The 20,043-nt window shown below is 33.2% G+C and overlaps 2 protein-coding genes and 1 long non-coding RNA gene across 4 annotated transcripts; all 3 read left to right on the top strand.

Annotated features, from left to right (window-relative positions):
- The first annotated feature begins 3,980 nt into the window (after nt 1–3,980).
- LOC133834094 (disease resistance response protein 206-like) lies at nt 3,981–4,574 on the top strand. The gene has a single exon (XM_062263597.1). It carries the CDS (start codon nt 3,981–3,983, stop codon nt 4,572–4,574), a length of 594 nt encoding a protein of 197 aa, XP_062119581.1.
- Nucleotides 4,575–5,616: 1,042 nt separating this feature from the next.
- On the top strand, nt 5,617–8,441 carry LOC133834093 (uncharacterized). 2 transcript variants are annotated; one of them, XR_009893304.1, is made up of 4 exons: nt 5,617–5,938; nt 6,028–6,105; nt 7,052–7,295; nt 8,212–8,441. It is a non-coding gene; the product is annotated as an uncharacterized LOC133834093 (long non-coding RNA). The 2 variants fall into 2 exon arrangements; XR_009893305.1 differs by having other exon boundaries at nt 7,052–7,312.
- An 8,876-nt stretch (nt 8,442–17,317) lies between these two features.
- LOC133834092 (dirigent protein-like) lies at nt 17,318–18,151 on the top strand. The gene has a single exon (XM_062263596.1). It carries the CDS (start codon nt 17,369–17,371, stop codon nt 17,936–17,938), a length of 570 nt encoding a protein of 189 aa, XP_062119580.1. The 5' UTR covers nt 17,318–17,368; the 3' UTR covers nt 17,939–18,151.
- The last annotated feature ends 1,892 nt before the right edge of the window (nt 18,152–20,043 follow it).

Genomic DNA, 20,043 nt, shown 5'->3' with positions numbered 1-20,043 from the left:
TAATGGTATTTTCTTTGGACTCATGAAGGAGCCCATTCTCTGTCAGCAGGCTCTGTCGCTCGGGATGTTGGGGTTTTATGCCCTAATTAAAACCCAAATTATTTGTAATCTCATTTTATTATCAATAAAAGAATAGAAATCATTTTTTGACTTGGTCAATCACTTTGCTCACATGTTTTATTTTCATGATTATTTGTTTAATATAAACTTCTATTAAATCCCGAGCATATAGCTAATCTTATTTATAGTGACGTAATCACAGTGGAATATAAATATGATTATATGTTCAAAATAAGTTAGTCCTAAGATTAGTCAGTGCACCGGATTTACACTGGCTTGCCAATCTACGATATGATCTACTTACACATTATCGTGTTATGTTCTTTCCAGAACATTAGCAAAGTAGATAAGATCGAGTGTATATGTTACATCGGACAGGACCGATATTGACAGTTGATAGGATAAGTAAACATGCCGGTATTATCTATTCTAGTCATATCATATAGTTGACCATAGGTCAATTCAATCTCAATTCTGAGTGGTTAGTATTCTAACTGATTATATTATTTGAGTTCTTTGACTTGTTCGTTACCAGCTTACCCTACGGACTAGCCCATACTTACATCTTGGGAACTCGGTAGTATAATTGAGTGGGAGTGTTAATCATAGATATGAACATCTATAGCTTCTGATGAAGAAGTGAAACGATGGTTTCCTTTTAGTTTGGTTCAAGATGATAAATGATAGAGATCTCATTTCAGTAATTAAATTAGTTTACTGAAATATCATTTACAAGGAACTAAGTGTTTTAAGGATAAAATACAATGAGGGGTAAAATGGTATTTTAGTCCTATCTCATTGTAGACCGTCTATAGAGGATTGAGTGACAATTATGGTTGTAACAATGGATAATTAATAGCGTATCTATATTTGTTATAGAGCGTTCTATGAATTCAAGAGTGCAATTCCAAGTCTATAGTGGAGTCGCGAGGAATTAATAAGTTAGTAAATTTATTTGTTAGATTTATGATAACTTATTGGAGCTTGATTTCATAGGCCCATGGTCCCCATTGTACCTTATATAAAATCATCTAGATAGTCTCAATTAATTGATTTAATCATCAATTAGAATTATCAAAGTTGACCAGGTCAATTTTGGATAGTTTCACAGAGTTGTTTAATTTTGAGAAGAAAAGAGAAATTATGGCAGATTTATTAATTAAGATAAATTGGTATCTAAATTAATAAATAAGTTTAAATCAAGGTTCAAATTATAAATAATTAATTTTATAAAGGATTTAAATAATTATTTAATTAATTAAATCAATAGAAAATAATACAGGCCTTGATTTTAAGTCCAATGGGCTTATAATCAAATGGGAAATTTCACAGGCCTATAGCCCATGATAATTTCGACCTAGGGCTTCAAAATAGCTATTATTTTATTGATTTTTTAATTAAATTAAATGGCCTAATTGAGTCTATAAAAGGAGTGCTTAGAGAGAAGTCAAAAGAGAAGTTTGATAAGTCACAAGTCAGATTTTCTGATAGTTTTATATTCTCTCTAAACACAAGTCCTTTTCTAAGCCACTTTGTTATTTTCTATTCGTCTCTCTATATCTATCTCATGTGTTGAGAATTGCCCACACTAGTCTAGGTGGTTCTAAGGATACATTGGAAGATCGTGAAGAAAATAGAAGATCAGTTCAGTTTCTTGATAATACTCTGCGACAGAAAGGATACAAGAGTTAGAGAAACTGAAGGAAGGACTCTTAATTCCGCTGCGTATACTGTAAGTATTATATTATTTGTTTCTCTTTGAATTTAATTTTAGAAATATGTTTTAGGCTATCTCGTATTAATTTGTTTAATATTAGATATACATGAAAATAAATAAAGATCATGTATAAGCTTTTTCCAACACGGGACTCATGCTGACGTGAGGCCACGCAAAATCTGGTACATAAAATAGTGACGCATAGGGTCAGAATGATGGAAAATCATTCAGACATAGTATACTTACACGAAAGGCGAGAAAGAACAAAGTAAAGACAGGACTCACCTTTTATGAAAACCCTGGCTAAGGGAAAAATTTCTTGAGGCAGAAATTCAGGATACCACACTCCTCCAATTGCGAAGAGGTATTTATCCCAATTTCTATGGGAGCTGTCAAAATCAGTGAAGATTGCTCGGTCCTTTTTGGGGGAAAGATAGAAGGTCTTCCAGGGTTTACCTTCTATCGCCTTATTATTCAACTTATTAAAGCATGCGTAGATATCATCCGATTGAATGTCGACATTCCTAAGAGTTCCTATCATCTGAGCGCCAACTATGGATTGAATAGCGTTCGGAAGAAATTGAGAAATGTGAGCTCTGAAGTTTGAAATTATTTGCACTAACAGAGCAGGGAGAGGGAAATGAAGCCACTCTATCTGTCTCAGGCTCATGACGATCTTGCTGGGCTTGACCACATCCTTGAATCGCCATTCCCATAATTCAGCGTCCAAGAGCATTCGGACCATGACATTATCTGGAATGTAAAATGACTTGCGTATGCATTCATATGCAGCTTTGTATCCTTCATGATCCACAGGTTTGGGAGATGAACGTGAAGACATGATTGGGAGAATTGGGAGTTTTGCTGTGTAAATAGAAGGATGATCAATCTTAGGGTTTCTTCTCTCCGAGTTCTTCTCTGAAAGGCAAGAATGAAATTTGAAAAAGTTTGAAATAAAGATTATTTGAACTGAACCAATAAAATGGGAAACGAAATGCCTTAATCGAGTGCTACACTCGGTAATCGTTCTTGCATTGAATTCTAAGTGGAAAGTGTCAGGGGTTTATGTGACCGTGTACCTGCGGAACGTCTCGATTTACGGGAAATGACGGCTTTGGGCGAAATCTTTAGCATTGAAGAGTCGGCCCAAGATTCGAGTGAATAAGCGTGCCTCGTCCGTTCGAAGCTTGGGCCGGGGGGCATCTGTTGGGCCCAAAATATTCGGCCTAAAGACCTTCTCCATTTTTGGTATGCTCAAAACGGGTCGTTTTGATCTGCAAAGGCTCCGAAGACAGAAGTCGCGGGTCAGAGGCGGTCTGTGCCTTTGACCTCTATGTATTTAATTGAAACCAATGCATCTTGGGGGGAAATTCAGTTATTTCCCCCGCCAATCAGGGGTTCAGTTTAACCAACTAACCACCTCACATTTCTGTTCTATAAATACTGAACTCTTATTCAAATAAAGGGATCGAAAAATCTGACTTAGGTATCGGAGTGTCTTTCTTGCAGGTACCCCCGACGAAGCAACAATTGTCAAGGCAATCATCACCATCGGAGAAGGATCGAAAGATTAGCATTTGTCGGCAGAAACCTCCAGATATAGAAATGCAAAGTTGTTGCTTCAACATATGTATTGATCAACTACAACTACTTCTTAATCACAATATATAGAAGAGTCATTAGGCAAAAACGCTTATTTTTCAAAATCATTTTGCACTCTAGCCTAGTTTTAATAAATATTTTCAAAATGGTCTCTAATAATTTAAACAACTAGTCGAAAATTTAGATAGGTAGTGGAAATATTCAACTAGCCGGTCGAAAATTTTAGACAGTTGGTCAAAAAATTTAGACAACGGGTCAAATTTTAGACAGATGTCTTTTTGCAAAAAATTATCAAAACAACGTGAGAGTTCAAAATAAAAATAACAAAAATTCAATTTTCAATCATTTCTCTGTATAAAAACAAAAGTTTGGTAAAGATTCGTGATAAAATTCCAAATGCATGAAAGCACAAATGTGGAAACACAATTCCAAATGCATGAAAGCACAAATGTGGAAACACAGTAAAGCAAACTCAAAGGCTCTCTATATAAATATAGATATATATATATATATTGGTGAATATTGATCAAAACTCACACTCTGTCTGTCGCTTTAATTAGATATATCTTCTATATTAATTGGTACAATACAACCAAGAAAAATGGGAATGAAAAATCCAATGATATTTATTATCTTTTTCATGCTTTTCTCTCTGTCTTCTTTTTCTCCTTTCTCTTTAGCCAAACCATTAGAAAACAACAACAATAAGAAACCTTATTACAAGCCATGCAAAACCCTAATGCTCTACTTCCACGACATCGTCTACAACGGTCAAAACGCCGCCAACGCCACGTCGGCCATAGTGGCGGCGCCTCAAGGAGCCAACTTGACCATCCTGGCCAGCCAGTTCCACTTCGGAAACGTCATCGTTTTCGATGACCCCATAACCCTCGACAACAATTTCCGGTCCGAGCCGATGGGTAGGGCTCAAGGGTTCTACATCTACAACACCAAGAACACCTACACGGCCTGGCTGGGCTTCACCTTCGTCCTCAACAACACCGAAGTGGGTCGGGGCACCATCGGCTTTGCCGGAGCCGACCCTTTCTTGGTCAAGTCTAGGGACATCTCGGTCGTCGGTGGCACCGGAGATTTCTTCATGCACTGTGGGATTGCCACTATCACCACTGATTCTTTTGAGGGTGAAGTTTACTTTTGTCTTAGGGTTGATATCAAGTTCTACGAGTGTTGGTGATCATTTGATGACTTTTATCAACACCAACTTTGTCATTATATCTCTTATATATAATAAGTGTGTAGACAACGAAAATTCTTGGTTTTAACGGTTTTTTATTTTTTTTATGTTAACTTTAACGGAATATTCACTACTACAAAATACCATTTACGAGACATTTTTTTAGGATACGCACATAAATGCAAGTCCTTAAAAATATTTATGCAGTTTTTAGGACACTCATTGAGTGTCCTGAAAAAACACAATTTAGGACTCGCAATAAGTGTCCCAAAAAAAGAAGCGAGTCCTAAAAAAATCTGAGCTAAAAAATGAGTGTTTTACTTAACAATTTTAAGGACTTGCTTTGGGAATCCTTAATACTCTTTTAGAGTCCTAAAAACACCTAAGCTGAAAAATTAGGAATGGTGACTTTTAAGGACTCGAAGAGTATTAAGGACTCCCAAAGCAAGTCCTTAAAATTGTTGAGTAAAAAAGCATAAAACCACTTATTGTTTAACATATTTATAAAATTAGTATAAGTTAAAAATAAGTTGTTTTATTGATTGGAAAAATATTGTAAAATAATTTTAATATATAAATTTACTAGTTATAAGTTTTATAATATATGACATTGTTTATTTATTTAAAATTTATATGAAAATTAAAAAATTATTAATAAAAATAAATTAATATATTTATAAAATAAAGTTAACTAAAGTGCAATTTTACCTAGTATTTAAATTAAATAGCAGTTTAAGTTTCAAATAACAATTATTATAAGTTTGAAGAGGATTTGTATAGTTGTGATTTTTAAAATTATTTTTATAGTATTAGGAGTATAAAATTGGGAGTTTTATAATCACATTTTTTTATCTAAATAAAATTTTTATAGTTGTGATTTTTAAAATTATTTTTTATAGTATTAAGACTATAAAATTGGGAGTTTTATAATCACATTTTTTTATCTAAATAATATAATCTAATTTTTATTTATAAAATAATATATATATATATATATTTATATAAGTGCCAAATCCCTTTCTCCCTCCCTCCCTACCCGATCCTTCTACTTTCCTTTCTCCCTCTCTCTCGCATGCTCTCTGCTAGGCCCGAACGATGACGGAAGGGGCTCGGGGAATGGTGATCGACGGCGGTAGGGGGGTCAGGGTCGGGCTGTTCGGCAGCAGGGGGCTCGGGGCTGGGCTCGACAGCAACGACTGGTGGCTCTGGGGCTAGGCTCGACGACGAGTGGGGGGGTCTCAGGTCTGGGCTCGACGACGCAGGGGCTGAGCAGAGGGCTGTTTGGCTTCGGGACTTTGAGAGACACAAGAACTATGGCCATGGCTGAATCTAACGATTTCGTTTCGGTTATTTCACTCTCAACTGTGATCTTCCTTCCCTTCCCTTTCCTTTTTTTGCCGTAATTTAATTTTATTTATGTTTTATTTTACTTTCTTGTGTATGCTTTTTACAGTGACAATCACGGGCTTCAGGGTTTTGTAAACATCTCTTCAAAAAGTCCTGCATTTGACCTCTTATCTAAGATATTTGAGTATGTGTACCTCCTTATATTGCATGAACTACATTTTATATTTGTATGTTAGTGATGATGTAGATTGTAATTGTTCATGGATTTATAAACTTTGTATATTAGAGAGAATCGTGGGCTTCATTTGTATATATATTCTTTTATTTGTTTATTCATGTTGTTTGAGGCATAATACTCTTATTTACCAAAGGAGAGATACAAATTCAACTTAACAAGATGCTCTCTACACTAAATATGCATAAGCAAAATCTAGAACTAGTCAAATTTATTATTTAGTAATAAATTCTTCAAGGAGAGAAAAAAAAATCCTTGAAGAGAAACCCACATTCATTCTTTTCTATGCAAGCTCATTGGCATGAGAACTGTTTTAAAAAATCATTTTATTTCCTATGAATGAAGCTTCCACACTAAGTAGCGACAGAGACTTGGATTTTCATTCCGGTAAAAATCAATTTAAACAAACCTATCATTTTCTTAGCAATCATATTTACCAAACTATCCATGTAAGAGTTTAAACCATAACATTAATGCCAAATTATTATTTCTGTCCCTTGCTTTAATGAGACCGTATCTCTGATCACTTCCACAGTTTGATTGGACTTTAGTATTTGCTTGGGAGTGATCAAATATATATTTTATCAGTGATTCAATTGACTCTCCAATTTGGAAAATATTGAACTATATTTATTTTAGAAGTTGACTCATTTAATTTAGGCTCTAATTTTGTTATCTTTTTTATTCAGTTATTATTGTTGTTGTGGGTACTCCTTGTTCTCCTTTCTGTCGTGTTTCTTCATGATACTATGTCGTCATTAAAGAAAAGAAAATAAGAGGAAAATATGGTTAGCATTGTCAGCACTTTGTTGCTTGACAACTAGGACTGTGTGTATGCTTGGGAATGTGGAAGAACCTGATCGATCTTTATGATAATTATTTATTTCAATTGCAGTGGTTGCTTGGATAAACTTTTAAGGAGGCCGAATGTTGGGCAGCCACGGCGGCGACGGTCTCCACGTTAGGCGCGCGTACCACGGCAGGGGGTTTCCTTGGACGCAGGCTCCACGGCAGGCGGCGACGGTCTCCTCGGCTCCAGCACCTCAGCTCGCGACGGGGGCGTGGGGTTCTCGGACGCGGCATGTGTCTCGGCAATGGCGTGCATCTCGGCGGCGTGGGTTCTGGGTTCACGCTGAGAGGTTTGTGGGCATAGCAGGTTTTTTTTTCATTTCTTTGATAAATAAATAATTTATCTTATATAAATATATATGTATGTTATTCTGTATTTAATATGGCAGTATAGTTTTTTGATTAGGTGTTCAAATTAGGGTTCGTAATTTATGATCCAGGTTGAAACTTCATTTTATCAGGTTCGAAATAACATATAACCAGAAAACGACAGAGTCAATATATATATACATACATTCGTGAAAAGAATGAAACCAAAAGATCTTCGTTTTATGCAAAATAAAAATGAATAATTATATAAACAACATTTTAGTGAAAGACAAATATATAAATATAATATACGGTAGAGACCTTATTTTATCATATGGCTGAATCTCTCTAAAAGAAAAGAAGACTTCCTCCTTTTAATAGCAAAGACTCGAATAATATTAAAAAGTTATAACAAAATTAAATAGTAAAATTATTAAAATTTTGTTTCAAATTTAGTTTGCTATTTTGCAATGGAACTAAGTGAGGTCTATTAAAGATTGGAGCATGATCTTGTGATCTAGAGTTTTAATGATATATTTTACTATTGTTTTAATGGTATATTTTCTTTGTTGTGCAACTAATTTTTTTGGTGTATTTTGTTAAATAAGTTTAACGGATTAATATGGTAGATTTATGGTCTATTTTGTTGGTGATTTTGATGTAGTTTGCTACTGTTTTGAAATATATCTATGTACTGGATGAATAACATTCTATGAAATAATACTATCTAACAAGAAATTGTTTGCTCCTTGACTATATGAATATCTATACTGATAGTTTAATTCTCGCATCTATTATATATATATATATATATTTATAATTGTTGTATGTGTCTACTTATTTATAAGTCTGAATTATTATATATTTATAATTAAAAAAAATAATTGTAATGTGCAGGTCTATATTGATATGCATTTTTTTGGCGCAATACTAGACAACATTGGCAATTGAAGTTTTTAGAATAAAAAATATATTTCACTTACATTGTATACATTTCTTGTTTAATATTTGGTGATGATAGAATTTGATTGTAGTATAAACTATCATGTAATATAATATTGTAAGCCGAGTAGACTAAATATTGAAATTATATTTTTGAGTAATTAATAAAAAATTATTTTGTTGTATTTTCTTTTGAAATTTTAGAAATCTAACATATATAATACATTTTGGACACGCAAAGGGATATATTTTTTCTAAATCAAAATGAAAATTGTAGCTGCATTTTTTGTATAAAAAAAATACTTTTAAGGGCATGCAAAGCGAGTCCTAAAAATTACTTAAAGGCACTCAATCCGATTTTTTACGACTCGCGTTGCAAGTCTTAAAAAATTACTTAAAGGCACTCAACCAGATTTTTAAAGATTCACAACGCGAATCCTAAAAACTTAATTAAAAGCACTCAACTAGATTTTTTAAGGCTCGCAGTTTTTAAGGCTTTCAAATAGAGGACTCGTGCTCCGCAAGTTCTAAAAACTTTTTTAGGACTCGTAATGCTAGTCCTAAAAAACATTTTTTGTCGTAGTCATTCTTATATTTAACAGAATATTCTTATATTTAACAAAAGTTTGTAAATACTTAAACTTAAATAAAATAAAATAAAATAAAATAAATAAGTTAACAAATTAAAATAAGATATTTTTTTATGTATTTTACAATGATAATTATTTAAAAATAATAAATAATTAAACAAATTAAAATATGATATTTTTTTAGATATTTTACAATAATAATTATTTTAAAATAATAAATAATTAAACAAATTAAAATAAGATATTTTACAATGATAATTATTTTAAAATAATAAAATTATACGTTTTATAATTTAAATAAAATTTAATTAAACTTAAACTTACTTATTTAAATAATATCATATTAAACCTATAATATAATTTACTGTCAATTAGTAACAAATTACTTTTTTAAAACTTATAATATAAAATATTTTATTGTCGCTTTCAAATTCAAAAATTAGAATAAATATAAACTTAAACAAAAATAAATAAATTATTTAATTAAAATTAAATATTTATTTAAAATTTATATGATATTAATATAAATTTAATAAAAATAATTTATAAATTTTATAAATAAAATTAAGCAACCATACGACGTATTTAGGATATATATTTTTCTGTTTTGTCGATTGATTCGTTTGTGTCAACTACTGTTTGTTTAGTTAGTTTAGTGACAGATATTTTGTGTGGATCTTTAATAAATGAATAAAATGAACTGGATTTTTGAAGTATACTATATATAATAGACTATATTCTTACTTTTTTGTTTTTTACTTTCTTCGTACGTACATGTGCCAATTTTTATTTCAATTTTTTTATTATTTTTGTATAAAGTTTGCCATTATTTAATTTGATCATGATTATGCCGTCTAAGTTAGTTTGTTTGACTGAAAAGGTAATTTTAATTAATGTATATATAAGGGAATTTTCTTTTTTTAGGATTTCACTTTAAGCTTTATTGGTGGGGCTCTTAGTGTTTTCGACTTTTAAATAGTTTTTGGCGTGAATTTTTTTTATGACCGTGTATATTGTAGCTATTTAGAGCATCAGTGCGATTTTCAGAAAATTTCGAATAGTTTACGATACCGAAAACTTAGTTCAAACATGTTGCATGCGTGACTAATATTTTTTATGCGCGTGAAAATCAACATGTTTGAACTTAGTTTTCGGTACTGTAAACTATTTTGAATTTTCTGAAAATTTGCAGGATGCTCTAAATAGTTACAATATACATGGTCATAAAAAAAATCGCGCCGAAAACTATTCACGGGTCGAAAAATACTGAGAGTCCTACTAGTAAGACTTAAAGTGAAATCCCTATCACAATATTAATTAATAAATTGTGAAATTATTAATTATAATGAGTTGACCTGAATTTTTCTTCTTTTGTTTTGTTTCTTTATTTACAGTCAAGACAGATTGTCATCCATACATAGTTGCTACATAGTTAAGATCAGGGACTTATCGCCAATGAAATATTATTTTTGGTAATAGTAACATAAAAGTAATATATTACTCCTTAAAGAGTGTTGTTATTTGATATCTTAAGATGTCCCTTATAATTAGTTAGTGATACCCTATAATATTTATTAAATTCAAATAAGTGAAACTTAATATTTAATTGTACCAATAACAGTATGTCACCTACTTATGGTTGCACCAGTGGTGTACCTTACCAATTCTCGTTACCTACCATGACAAGACTTTGATGACAATGCTAAAAACGACAATTAACAAGATAAACGACATCATATCAATTGTCGATATATAAACTAGGACAACGACAAATTATGACAAAAAACGACAATGGTCTGGAAGATAACCACCTAACATAACAGTGACAACAATATTGTACGTACGTAATTAAACAGAAACATCGTGTCAAGAACAACGATATAATAATGACTAAAACCACGAATTAAAAGTTAAAATTTACTATATTAAGTAATTAAGCATCAATATATCTTGAGAAAATGATTGATAATCTGCTGGATGGTACTAAAAGCCCTATTAATATATATAAATGACATCACAGTATGAAAACGACAATGAACAGCAGTAACCACTCGTGAAACTATTGGAAGATTATATAAATAGTAACCTAAATAATATAATATATATATGGACAGAGTACACTACATTCATATTTTTACTTTTTTGACAACAACAATGTAGATTAATTTGTGTTTTCTACCCTCCGATAATTTTTTTTTCAAATTTTTTTTTGTTTGACAGAGTACATTGTAATCATTTAAGACATGTTGTAAATTTTCAAAAAATTTTAAATAATTTACAGTGCCAAAAATAAAGGTTCAAACAATTGACTTTTACACGCGTATACAAAAAATAAGCACGAGTGCAACAAGTTGTTTGAACCTTGTATTCGGTACCATAATTTATACGAAATTTCTTGAAAATCTGTAGGATGTTCTAGATAGCTACAATGTACTCTGTCATATAAAAAAATTGAGATTATATCTATCCATGTGCCGAAAATAGAAAAAAGAAGCACCGATGTTATTAAAAAATTGAGTGTGTTGTAGTGGCTTCATAAAATATAATAACGTTATAAATATGTTTAAACAACAAAACTTAATCGGAAAACAACTACATCAATTAGGTGTGGAGTTGATTTATTTTGACATATGTCAACAAAAGTGGTTAACTTATTGATATAATTTCTCTTTTCTTGGGATATTGTAATGGCTCAAATTTCCTAATAAGGTTTAGGACCTTGATTAGGAGGCCAAGAGGACCATAATTGATTTAATATGCTATTAAATGATAATATGTATGTTTAGGTGTATTTAAATATGCATGTGAACCAATTTTTGATTAATTGGGTGATTTTCACATTTTTTTCTATTTTAGGCATATTTGGCATATATGTGATATGTGTGTGGTGTTGTATTATTATTTGGTTATGCTATGGTTACTCAGCACGAGATGATTCTAGGAGGTAATCTAGTGGGAAGTCACAACGGGATTTATACTTGACTCAGAGTGAGTTAAGGGGTATTTAGAGCATTACCGGGTTATTGGGTAATGGGAATAAGTATTTGATGATAAACTGGGAGTTAGTAAGATCATGGGGAAATTCTGGAGGTTTTGAATATTTTGTCTGGTGTTTTCAGGACCCCGAGTGTTAGGATTAGGTTAAGGCTACTTAAGCTTGAATTAACCTTTTAAGAAATAAAAAGAACGTTCAGAACGTTCTCTCTCCCTCAAAGTTCCATTTTCGTCTCCTGATCGCATATTCGAAGGAAACTTGAGTTCTAGGACTCGGATTCAAGTGAGGATCGAGGCATAGCGATCCTATGAAATATTAGAAGCTTATTAGGTGGAGGATTTAGTTGGGAAACAACTCAATCGGAGGTAATCCAAGTTTTAAGTTCTAAGTTTTTAAAGTTTTTAAGCTTGAATTGGATTTTGTGTTTTGATGAGTTTTTGGGTGATTTGAAGCTTGGGTTTTAATGTTTTTGGATGATGGGGATGTTTGAGAACTTTGATTTTGGGATTTGGAGATGTTTGGATAGGTTTTTGGAAGGTTTTAAAATGGTAAAAATGGGGTTTTTGGGCTGGTTTGGGGTTGGGTCGCGACCCTGTTCTAGGGCACCGCGGCCCAAGCTTGAAGAAGGAGGAGGAGGCTCTGCCTGGGGGGCGGGCCACGGCATGGTCTAGGGAGGGTCGCGGCCCTTAAGGGAAAAATTGCCAGATTTGTGTTTTTGTGAGGGGAACTTAACTCTGAGGGCCTGTGATCGATCCTACTACCTAGTTGAGTGGGATTCGACGTCCCGGAGGCTTAGGTTGGGTTTGGAAGTATTTATTTACTCATTTTGATGGGGTTTTGTATTATGGTTGTGACTAGGTTATCACTCGGGGCTTGGAATCAGGATCGTGCTTGTGGCTCATTTATTAGTAACCTGTGCTTGGACCAAAGGTAAGAAAACTGCACCATGTGTATATGACATGCATGGTTATTCTTGATGCATGTTGGATGTTTAAATGTGATGCATGTGATGCACGAGAAACATGTGATTAGGGCATGCCATGAATATTGAATATGATATTGTTCAGAGTTTGAGTCTCTGTGATTATGCATGATCCTAGTTATGCTAGCAATTGTTAGGTAAGTATGTTGAATGCCCTGTATTCGGATATTTGACATATGATATATGTTTGGTAGCATTACTTACTTGTGCATGGCCCTAACCATTCAGATTTGGCATTGGTCACGTGTTACTGACCTAAGAGCCAGAAACGGCATAAGCGTCATGAATGCAGAGCCAATAAAAGATTAGATCTAATCAACATCTGCATTGGATGACTCAACATGAGCATTAATGTCGGACTGACCTCAAGTTCGATGAATACTATAAGCGCTTGTCTAGCCAAATGCTAGTTACTTAGAGCCACAGTGATTATTTAGTCACATGGCTATGGGTGCTGAGCCCCGTGTGACTTACCCATCAGTCACTCATCTGTTTAAGCTAGTGACTTACCTATCATTCACTCATTTTTTTAAGCTAGTGACTTACCCATCAATCACTCATCTGATTAGAGCCACTGCAGGAAAGCCCAGGTGACGGTTCCGTCACATGGCTATGGGTGTCGGGCCCCGTAGTGACTTGCTTGTCAGTCACTCATTATGGTTTAACAGAACCTCAAAGTGATATTCACTCATCTGTTCAGAACTATAAGCTCTGTATGATCATTCTGATCATCATTTGCATGACTTAGGGTGCTGAGCCCCGTAGTGACTTGCTTGTTAGTCACTCAGTATGGTTTACCAGAACCTCAAGTGTTAAATCACTTATCTGATTAGGATTGACTTGATAATCATCCAATCAGGAGGGCAGGATTTCTTATCCTTGATTCCCCAGCATTATATGAGATTATTTGCATGCTTGAATTGAGCTATATTTGTTAGGCATGCCAGATGTGATTTGATATCATGATATGATTGTTCATGAGCATATTGAGTTTTCTTGCTAGGCTTCGGCTCACAGGTGCTATGTGGTGCAGGTAAAGGCAAAAGAAAGTTGGATCATCCTTAAGTTGGAGAGCTTAGGTGACGATGTGTACATATGCATCTGCTCGACCGCCATGGCCAAGGTTTGAAGGAGAGGAACTAGGGTCAAACCCTATTTTGCCGCTTAAATCGGCTGGTTGTAAATATTTTGTTGTAATAGACCTTTAAATTATATTTTTGGGATTCCAACGTATACAGTAAACTTTCTAATGAAACGTTACATCTTAACCGAAATTTTTAATCCCTAAACCGCTAATCATACTTAGTTACACGATTATAGCCAAATGACTCAGTTAGCGAGTTTAGCACTGTTTAAAATGCGCACCGTAACAATCCCTGGAGTTTAGGGCATTACAGATATATAGTAGGAAAACAATAATAATTTCATGTTCAAATATCAATTTCTTTTCTTTTATCAAAATTTATATATATATATATATAATTTTTTTACTTCTATTTATATCACATTTGTCTGTAATTTTCAGTATAGGATATTTAGATATCATTGGATGCTTATTATAACTATCAACCTGAAAGGTATGTCATTTTCCACTTGGACATTTAAGGGAATTTTTAAAAAATATGACTTTTTAGCCATTAATGTGCAAAAATATAGGAATTAAACTTTCCTTAATTTGCATGAAAAAATTTAATTAACAAAAACTCAATTTACAGGAAAACTAATCACATATTGGAACTCAAAATTAAACAAAAAAAATCAGCAAAAAGAGGGGTACTATGGTAATTAACACAGCAAAAACTCCTCATCTGAAACTTGAGTCCATATTGTGTCTTCAGCCAAGCCACCTCTTCTCTTTCATTTTGCCCTAACCGCCACCTCCCTTGTCCTCCACTCGCCTGCCTCACCATCTCCACCATCATCTCCAGCCACCCACCCTCACCACATGCGATTCACCTTAGGCGCGCACCTCCGTGAAACCCAGCCAAGAACACTCAGCCGCGGCATCGACGAACATAGCCCAAATCCGCGCATCTCTGCACGATTCCATTTGCGAGCCCCCAAATCCAAAACGACGGGGATAGGCTGAGGTGAGGGGATGTGATGGCGGTGGTCGGAGGCAAGGTAGAAGGGTAGCGCCTGGGCTGAGTGCGATTCGTGGTGCTCGAAGCTGCACAAAACGAAAGGGATGGCTAGGGTTGCAATGGGGTTTTGCGCGCAGGGGATGATGGGTTCTGGTGGTGGTCGAAGGCGAGGGAGTAGGTTGGTTCGTGGTCAGATCTGTTTTTTTTTATCTTCAAATAAGTGGTAACTGGTTACCTTCACATTCTGATGTGTGTATATTTCTGGGTTCTTTATGGTAACTGGTTACCTAGGTTACTAAATGATACTTACTCTTCATTTTTTTCCCTTCAAATTTGATGTTTCTTTTCATTTCTAATATGAGTGACTCGTCACCCCTCTTATGGTAACTAATTACCCCTCTTATGACAGAATGTTACCCATCTCACTATAAATGGTTACCCCTCCTGATACATGTTATTTAACTTCTAAGACTATTTTTTACATAACTATGAAAAATCAAATAAGTAACTGGTGACCCCTTCGGATAAATGTTATTTAACCTAGCTGTAGGATTTTTTTTTACATAACTGTGAAAAATCAATTAAGTAACTAGTACCTTACCTAGACTTTGAAAAAAAAACGTACAATCTAAAAAAAAGGAAAAAATGTTTATAATAAACACAATTCATATTAAAAAAAAAATTAATAAAATTTTTTGCAAAACAACCATGGAAAAATTTAATATAAAAATAGTTATATAAAATAAATATAAAAAAAAAATCAAATAAGCTAAAAAAATAATCAAATTACAAAACATACATTTCCAAATTAATAAAATTTGATGAATAGTAAAACTATAACATAAACAAACTTTTATACAAAAATATGGGAAACTAAACCCATAAAATTGAAATTTTAAAAAAAAATCATATTTTTGCAAACTCTATTAAAAATCTCATATAAAATGTAATTTCCTCGAAAAGAAAAAACAAACCACGAAATTTAAGAGGGGGAGGGGGGAATCTACACATTTGCATAATAATTAGAAAAGTACCAAAATTTCTATTGGGTCTCCAAAAAATACTAAAAGTACGGACGGACATAATTGTAAATAAGGTTATTTTTTTTAAGACAAAGTTTACAAATTTGGGGGGGGGGGGGGGGGGGGGGGAATCTACACATTTGCATAATAATTAGAAAAGTACCAAAATTTCTATTGGGTCTCCAAAATTTCTATTGGGTCTCCAAAAAATACTAAAAGTACGGACGGACATAATTGTAAATAAGGTTATTTTTTTTAAGACAAAGTTTACAAATTTGTAACAATATTATTTTTTGTAACCAAAATTTATAAATTTGTAACTAAAATTTACAGACTAAATAAAAAATTATAACTAGTAGTAATAGAACAGTAACAAACTGTTATCCTACTTTTGGAATTTTTACAAAAATTCTGTATGTTTTAAAAATAAATTAAAATTTACAGTGTAATTTTTCCATATATATATATAATATTCTCAAGATTACTTATATTTGGGGAATATTACGTGCCATTGGCGGGCATATAGTGTGTGGTGGTGGAAGAGAGAGCATCAATCGATCCGAGTTTGGTTTCGACTATATACTAATATCGACTCTCGAACATAACATGTCACCTCTAATTGCAAATGGGAATGACTTCGAAAGTGCATCATTTTAGGCTTAGCTTTACTTAGATTACATTACAAGCGAACTACTCTTGCTCCACAACTCAAAAATCACCTACTTGGCCAGGGCTGATGTTCAGTTAATAAGGCTAAAATGTACATATTTGAGTCACTGACTTAGGAAAAAAAGTAAGTGGAAAAAGTATAGTCCTGCTCTATGGAAAAAAAATAGATTTGTGGTTGAGAATGGCATAGACAACTTGAGCATGTGTTATGTGACATCATTAATTTCAACTTTTTCAAGTCTATATATATTATATAGATTCTCTATTAAGGTTCTTGGTGGAGTAAGTTTCACCGGTCAATTAGGTACCGATCGAGAGAAACATAGTGGGAAAACAATAACGTAAACTAAATATATTTTGCATAACCAATTGATGTTGTCATTATCACATACAACATGTTCTTTTTCGTTTTGCTTTGGTTACCGAAGCTTGAAGAGTGAGCAGTCCCAATCCAATTGGTCCCAAACTGGTCTTGTTCCAAATGATTTTGTTAGTAGTACACTCGAAGCTTAGAAAAAGAAATTAAAAATATGGATAGAGTAAAACTCGATCTCATGGAATAATAATACATTGTATAATTGTCACTCAAATTTCCTTATAAGCCAAGCTATTTACAGACAAATACTTAACAATAATAAATCCACTACAACCTCATTTACATTATCTAATCTCATACTATAAATTGTACACAAATTGGAATCAAGTACACATGGTCCATGATTTCATTGCACCACAATTAATCCATTGAATTAAGCTAGGGTTAAGAAAAAATGCAACATACTAAAACTCTTTCCTTCCTCTTTTTCTTCCTACTTATTATAGAATTATCAGCTTCTTCATCATCATCATCTTATTTCAAATCCCGCCGTAGCCCTTGTAAAAGGCTAGTATTCTACTTCCACGACATTGTGGACAATGGTGAAAACTCGAAAAACGCGACCGCGGCCATCATTGGCTCGCCGAGCTGGGGCAACAAGACGAAGCTGGCGGGGCTGAACCATTTTGGAGACTTGGTGGTGTTTGACGACCCCATTACCTTAGACAACAATCTTCACTCAACCCCGGTGGGACGAGCACAAGGGTTTTACTTGTACGACAAGAAAGAGGTGTTCACGGCTTGGCTAGGGTTCTCTTTTGTGTTCAACTCGACTGAACACAAAGGGAGCTTGAGCTTTGCTGGGGCTGATCCATTGATGAACAAGACTAGGGATATTGCGGTGATTGGTGGGACTGGTGAGTTTTTCATGGCCAGAGGAGTTGCCACTTTGATGACTGATGCGTTTGAGGGTGAAGTTTATTTTCGGCTTCGTGTTGATATCAAGCTATACGAGTGTTGGTAATGGTAATGATAATTAATATGAGTCTTTACTTGATGAAGAACAAAGTAGAGAACATATATTCCTATAAATATATAAAAATGTGTATTTATAGGACTGATGGTTTGATGATTCCATTTATATTTGTGTGTTTTTGTTATAATTTGGTTACGATGACCCTATGTGTAATGAAAATTTAACAGCGTTTTGTCATAACTTTTATTTCTAATTATCTTAAGTCCGTAAAGAAGATTAATTAAAGCAAAAAGAATTTTATTTTCGAAAAAAGTAACCTCATATATCAATCTAATTTAATAAAAAGAGGCCAAGATGCACCTAAAAGAAAATCCAAGCAAGTTATTTCTATATGTATATGTGTGTATATATATATAATCCAGTTCATATGTGATTAAGATTAAAGTATTTTTTTAGCATAAAATGCAATGTTGATATTTTAATTGGTCAAACTTTGGAAAATTTATGTGCATCTATATATATTAAAAAAAGGTACTATGGAAAAAATGCTTGATGAAATAAGTAGTCTTTTAAATATTTTTAGCAAGTTATTTTAAGAAGTGGTCATAGGCTTAGGATATTATATTTTTAATTCCTTCCAAAAAAGGTCCCAATTTTAAATTTTCCTCTCCAAAAAAAATTATAATTTAAGGACTACTATTATTATAAAATGTTGAGACCAAGAAGTTAATCTAATGGCATATTTAGTTAGTGTGAATTAGTATTTCTTGTGTGCTAATGATTTCCACGAATGGGAGAACTTAGTGGGTGTAAGGCAAACCTGAAGAGTTTTGGGCCCTAAGAAAAATTGGGGATTAGGGGTCCTTTTTGTAAAAAAAGTTCTATAAATTTATGGTATTTTTAAAAAAAAAAAATTTAAAAATAGGCCCTAGGCGTGGGCCTAGACCGCCTTAGTCCAGGCCCGACCCTAGTTCCATATAAATTAAAAGAAGAATGTTGTGTGAAATCGATACGCAAGTGCACGTAATCGTAACAAGTAATAAAGAGTAAGTGAGATCGTTCCCACGATGACTGTATATTAAGTCCCAAAACTTAATTCTTATTTCTATTTGACTAACGATAATTGAGTCACAAGAATTAACTAAAATTATAAAACAAAAATCTGAAATTAACTTCAAGAACTGAAAATAAACAACGTTAAGAAAATTCAATGGATTAAAAACTAGGGCAATCAATTTCATCTACCATCCTCTTTAATTCTTATTAACACAAATCTTACTATTCAATTCTTCTCTTATGATAGCAGGTCAACAATAATAACTTATATTCGTACTAGGATATATAAGTCTCAATCCTATGCAAATTTTCTACATCTCTGTGATAAATAAACATAAGATAAGCATTAAGATTAACAACCCTAAAACTACACAGACCACACAGGTACTCTCGTCCTAATATGAAATCTATGTTTATTCAATTACAGAATATTCAATTCTCACTTCTCAGATTTCGAATCAAAATCATATATTTCATGTCAATGGTGATCAATCATTCACAAGCATTAAATTCAAATTGAATAAATCACAAAATAAAATTGAAATCATAAAACTTGCATTAATCTAAAATAAAGATTCAAGAGAATCCATTAACACCCTGGAAAAAGAGTTTAGTTCATGACAAGATTCATAATAACCATAGAAGAAATAAAAAACATCCAAAAATACAGAAAATTCTAAGTAGAAAAGATGAAAACTGTGATGAATTCTTTGATTCCACTTGCAATATTCCACAATGTCCCTCCAGCCGTCTCCTAGGGTTAATCTCTCCCTAAAAACGTCATTAAGAAAGACTTTATAATTCCTAATTAATTATGTGCGAAAGGACAAAATTGTCCTTGAAAAATGCCCTAAATTCGGCTTCCGTACGGACTGGCATCGCGGCTCCATATGATAGAGCCGCAGCTCTAATGCATTTTGCGATCCAGATTTCGTCTTTGGATTTTGTAGCGCTACAACGCTGTCTGATAGAGCCGCAGCTCTAATTCTGATTTTAATAGAGCCTTAGCTCTGTCTGATAGAGCTGCAGCTCTAATTCTAACAAATTATTTTCTTCTTCTCTGAAACTCTTAGGGCTGCAGCTCTACACCATAGAGC

The sequence above is a fragment of the Humulus lupulus genome, chromosome 5, assembly GCF_963169125.1.
Source record: "Humulus lupulus chromosome 5, drHumLupu1.1, whole genome shotgun sequence".
Lineage (NCBI taxonomy): Eukaryota > Viridiplantae > Streptophyta > Magnoliopsida > Rosales > Cannabaceae > Humulus > Humulus lupulus.
This window is presented reverse-complemented; position numbering and strand designations above follow the sequence as displayed.

What these genes read in the sequence shown, in the direction of transcription:
- LOC133834094 (XM_062263597.1), top strand. Translation starts at nt 3,981, where the DNA reads ATGGGAATGAAAAATCCAATGATATTTATTATCTTTTTCATGCTTTTC.
- LOC133834092 (XM_062263596.1), top strand. Translation starts at nt 17,369, where the DNA reads ATGCAACATACTAAAACTCTTTCCTTCCTCTTTTTCTTCCTACTTATT.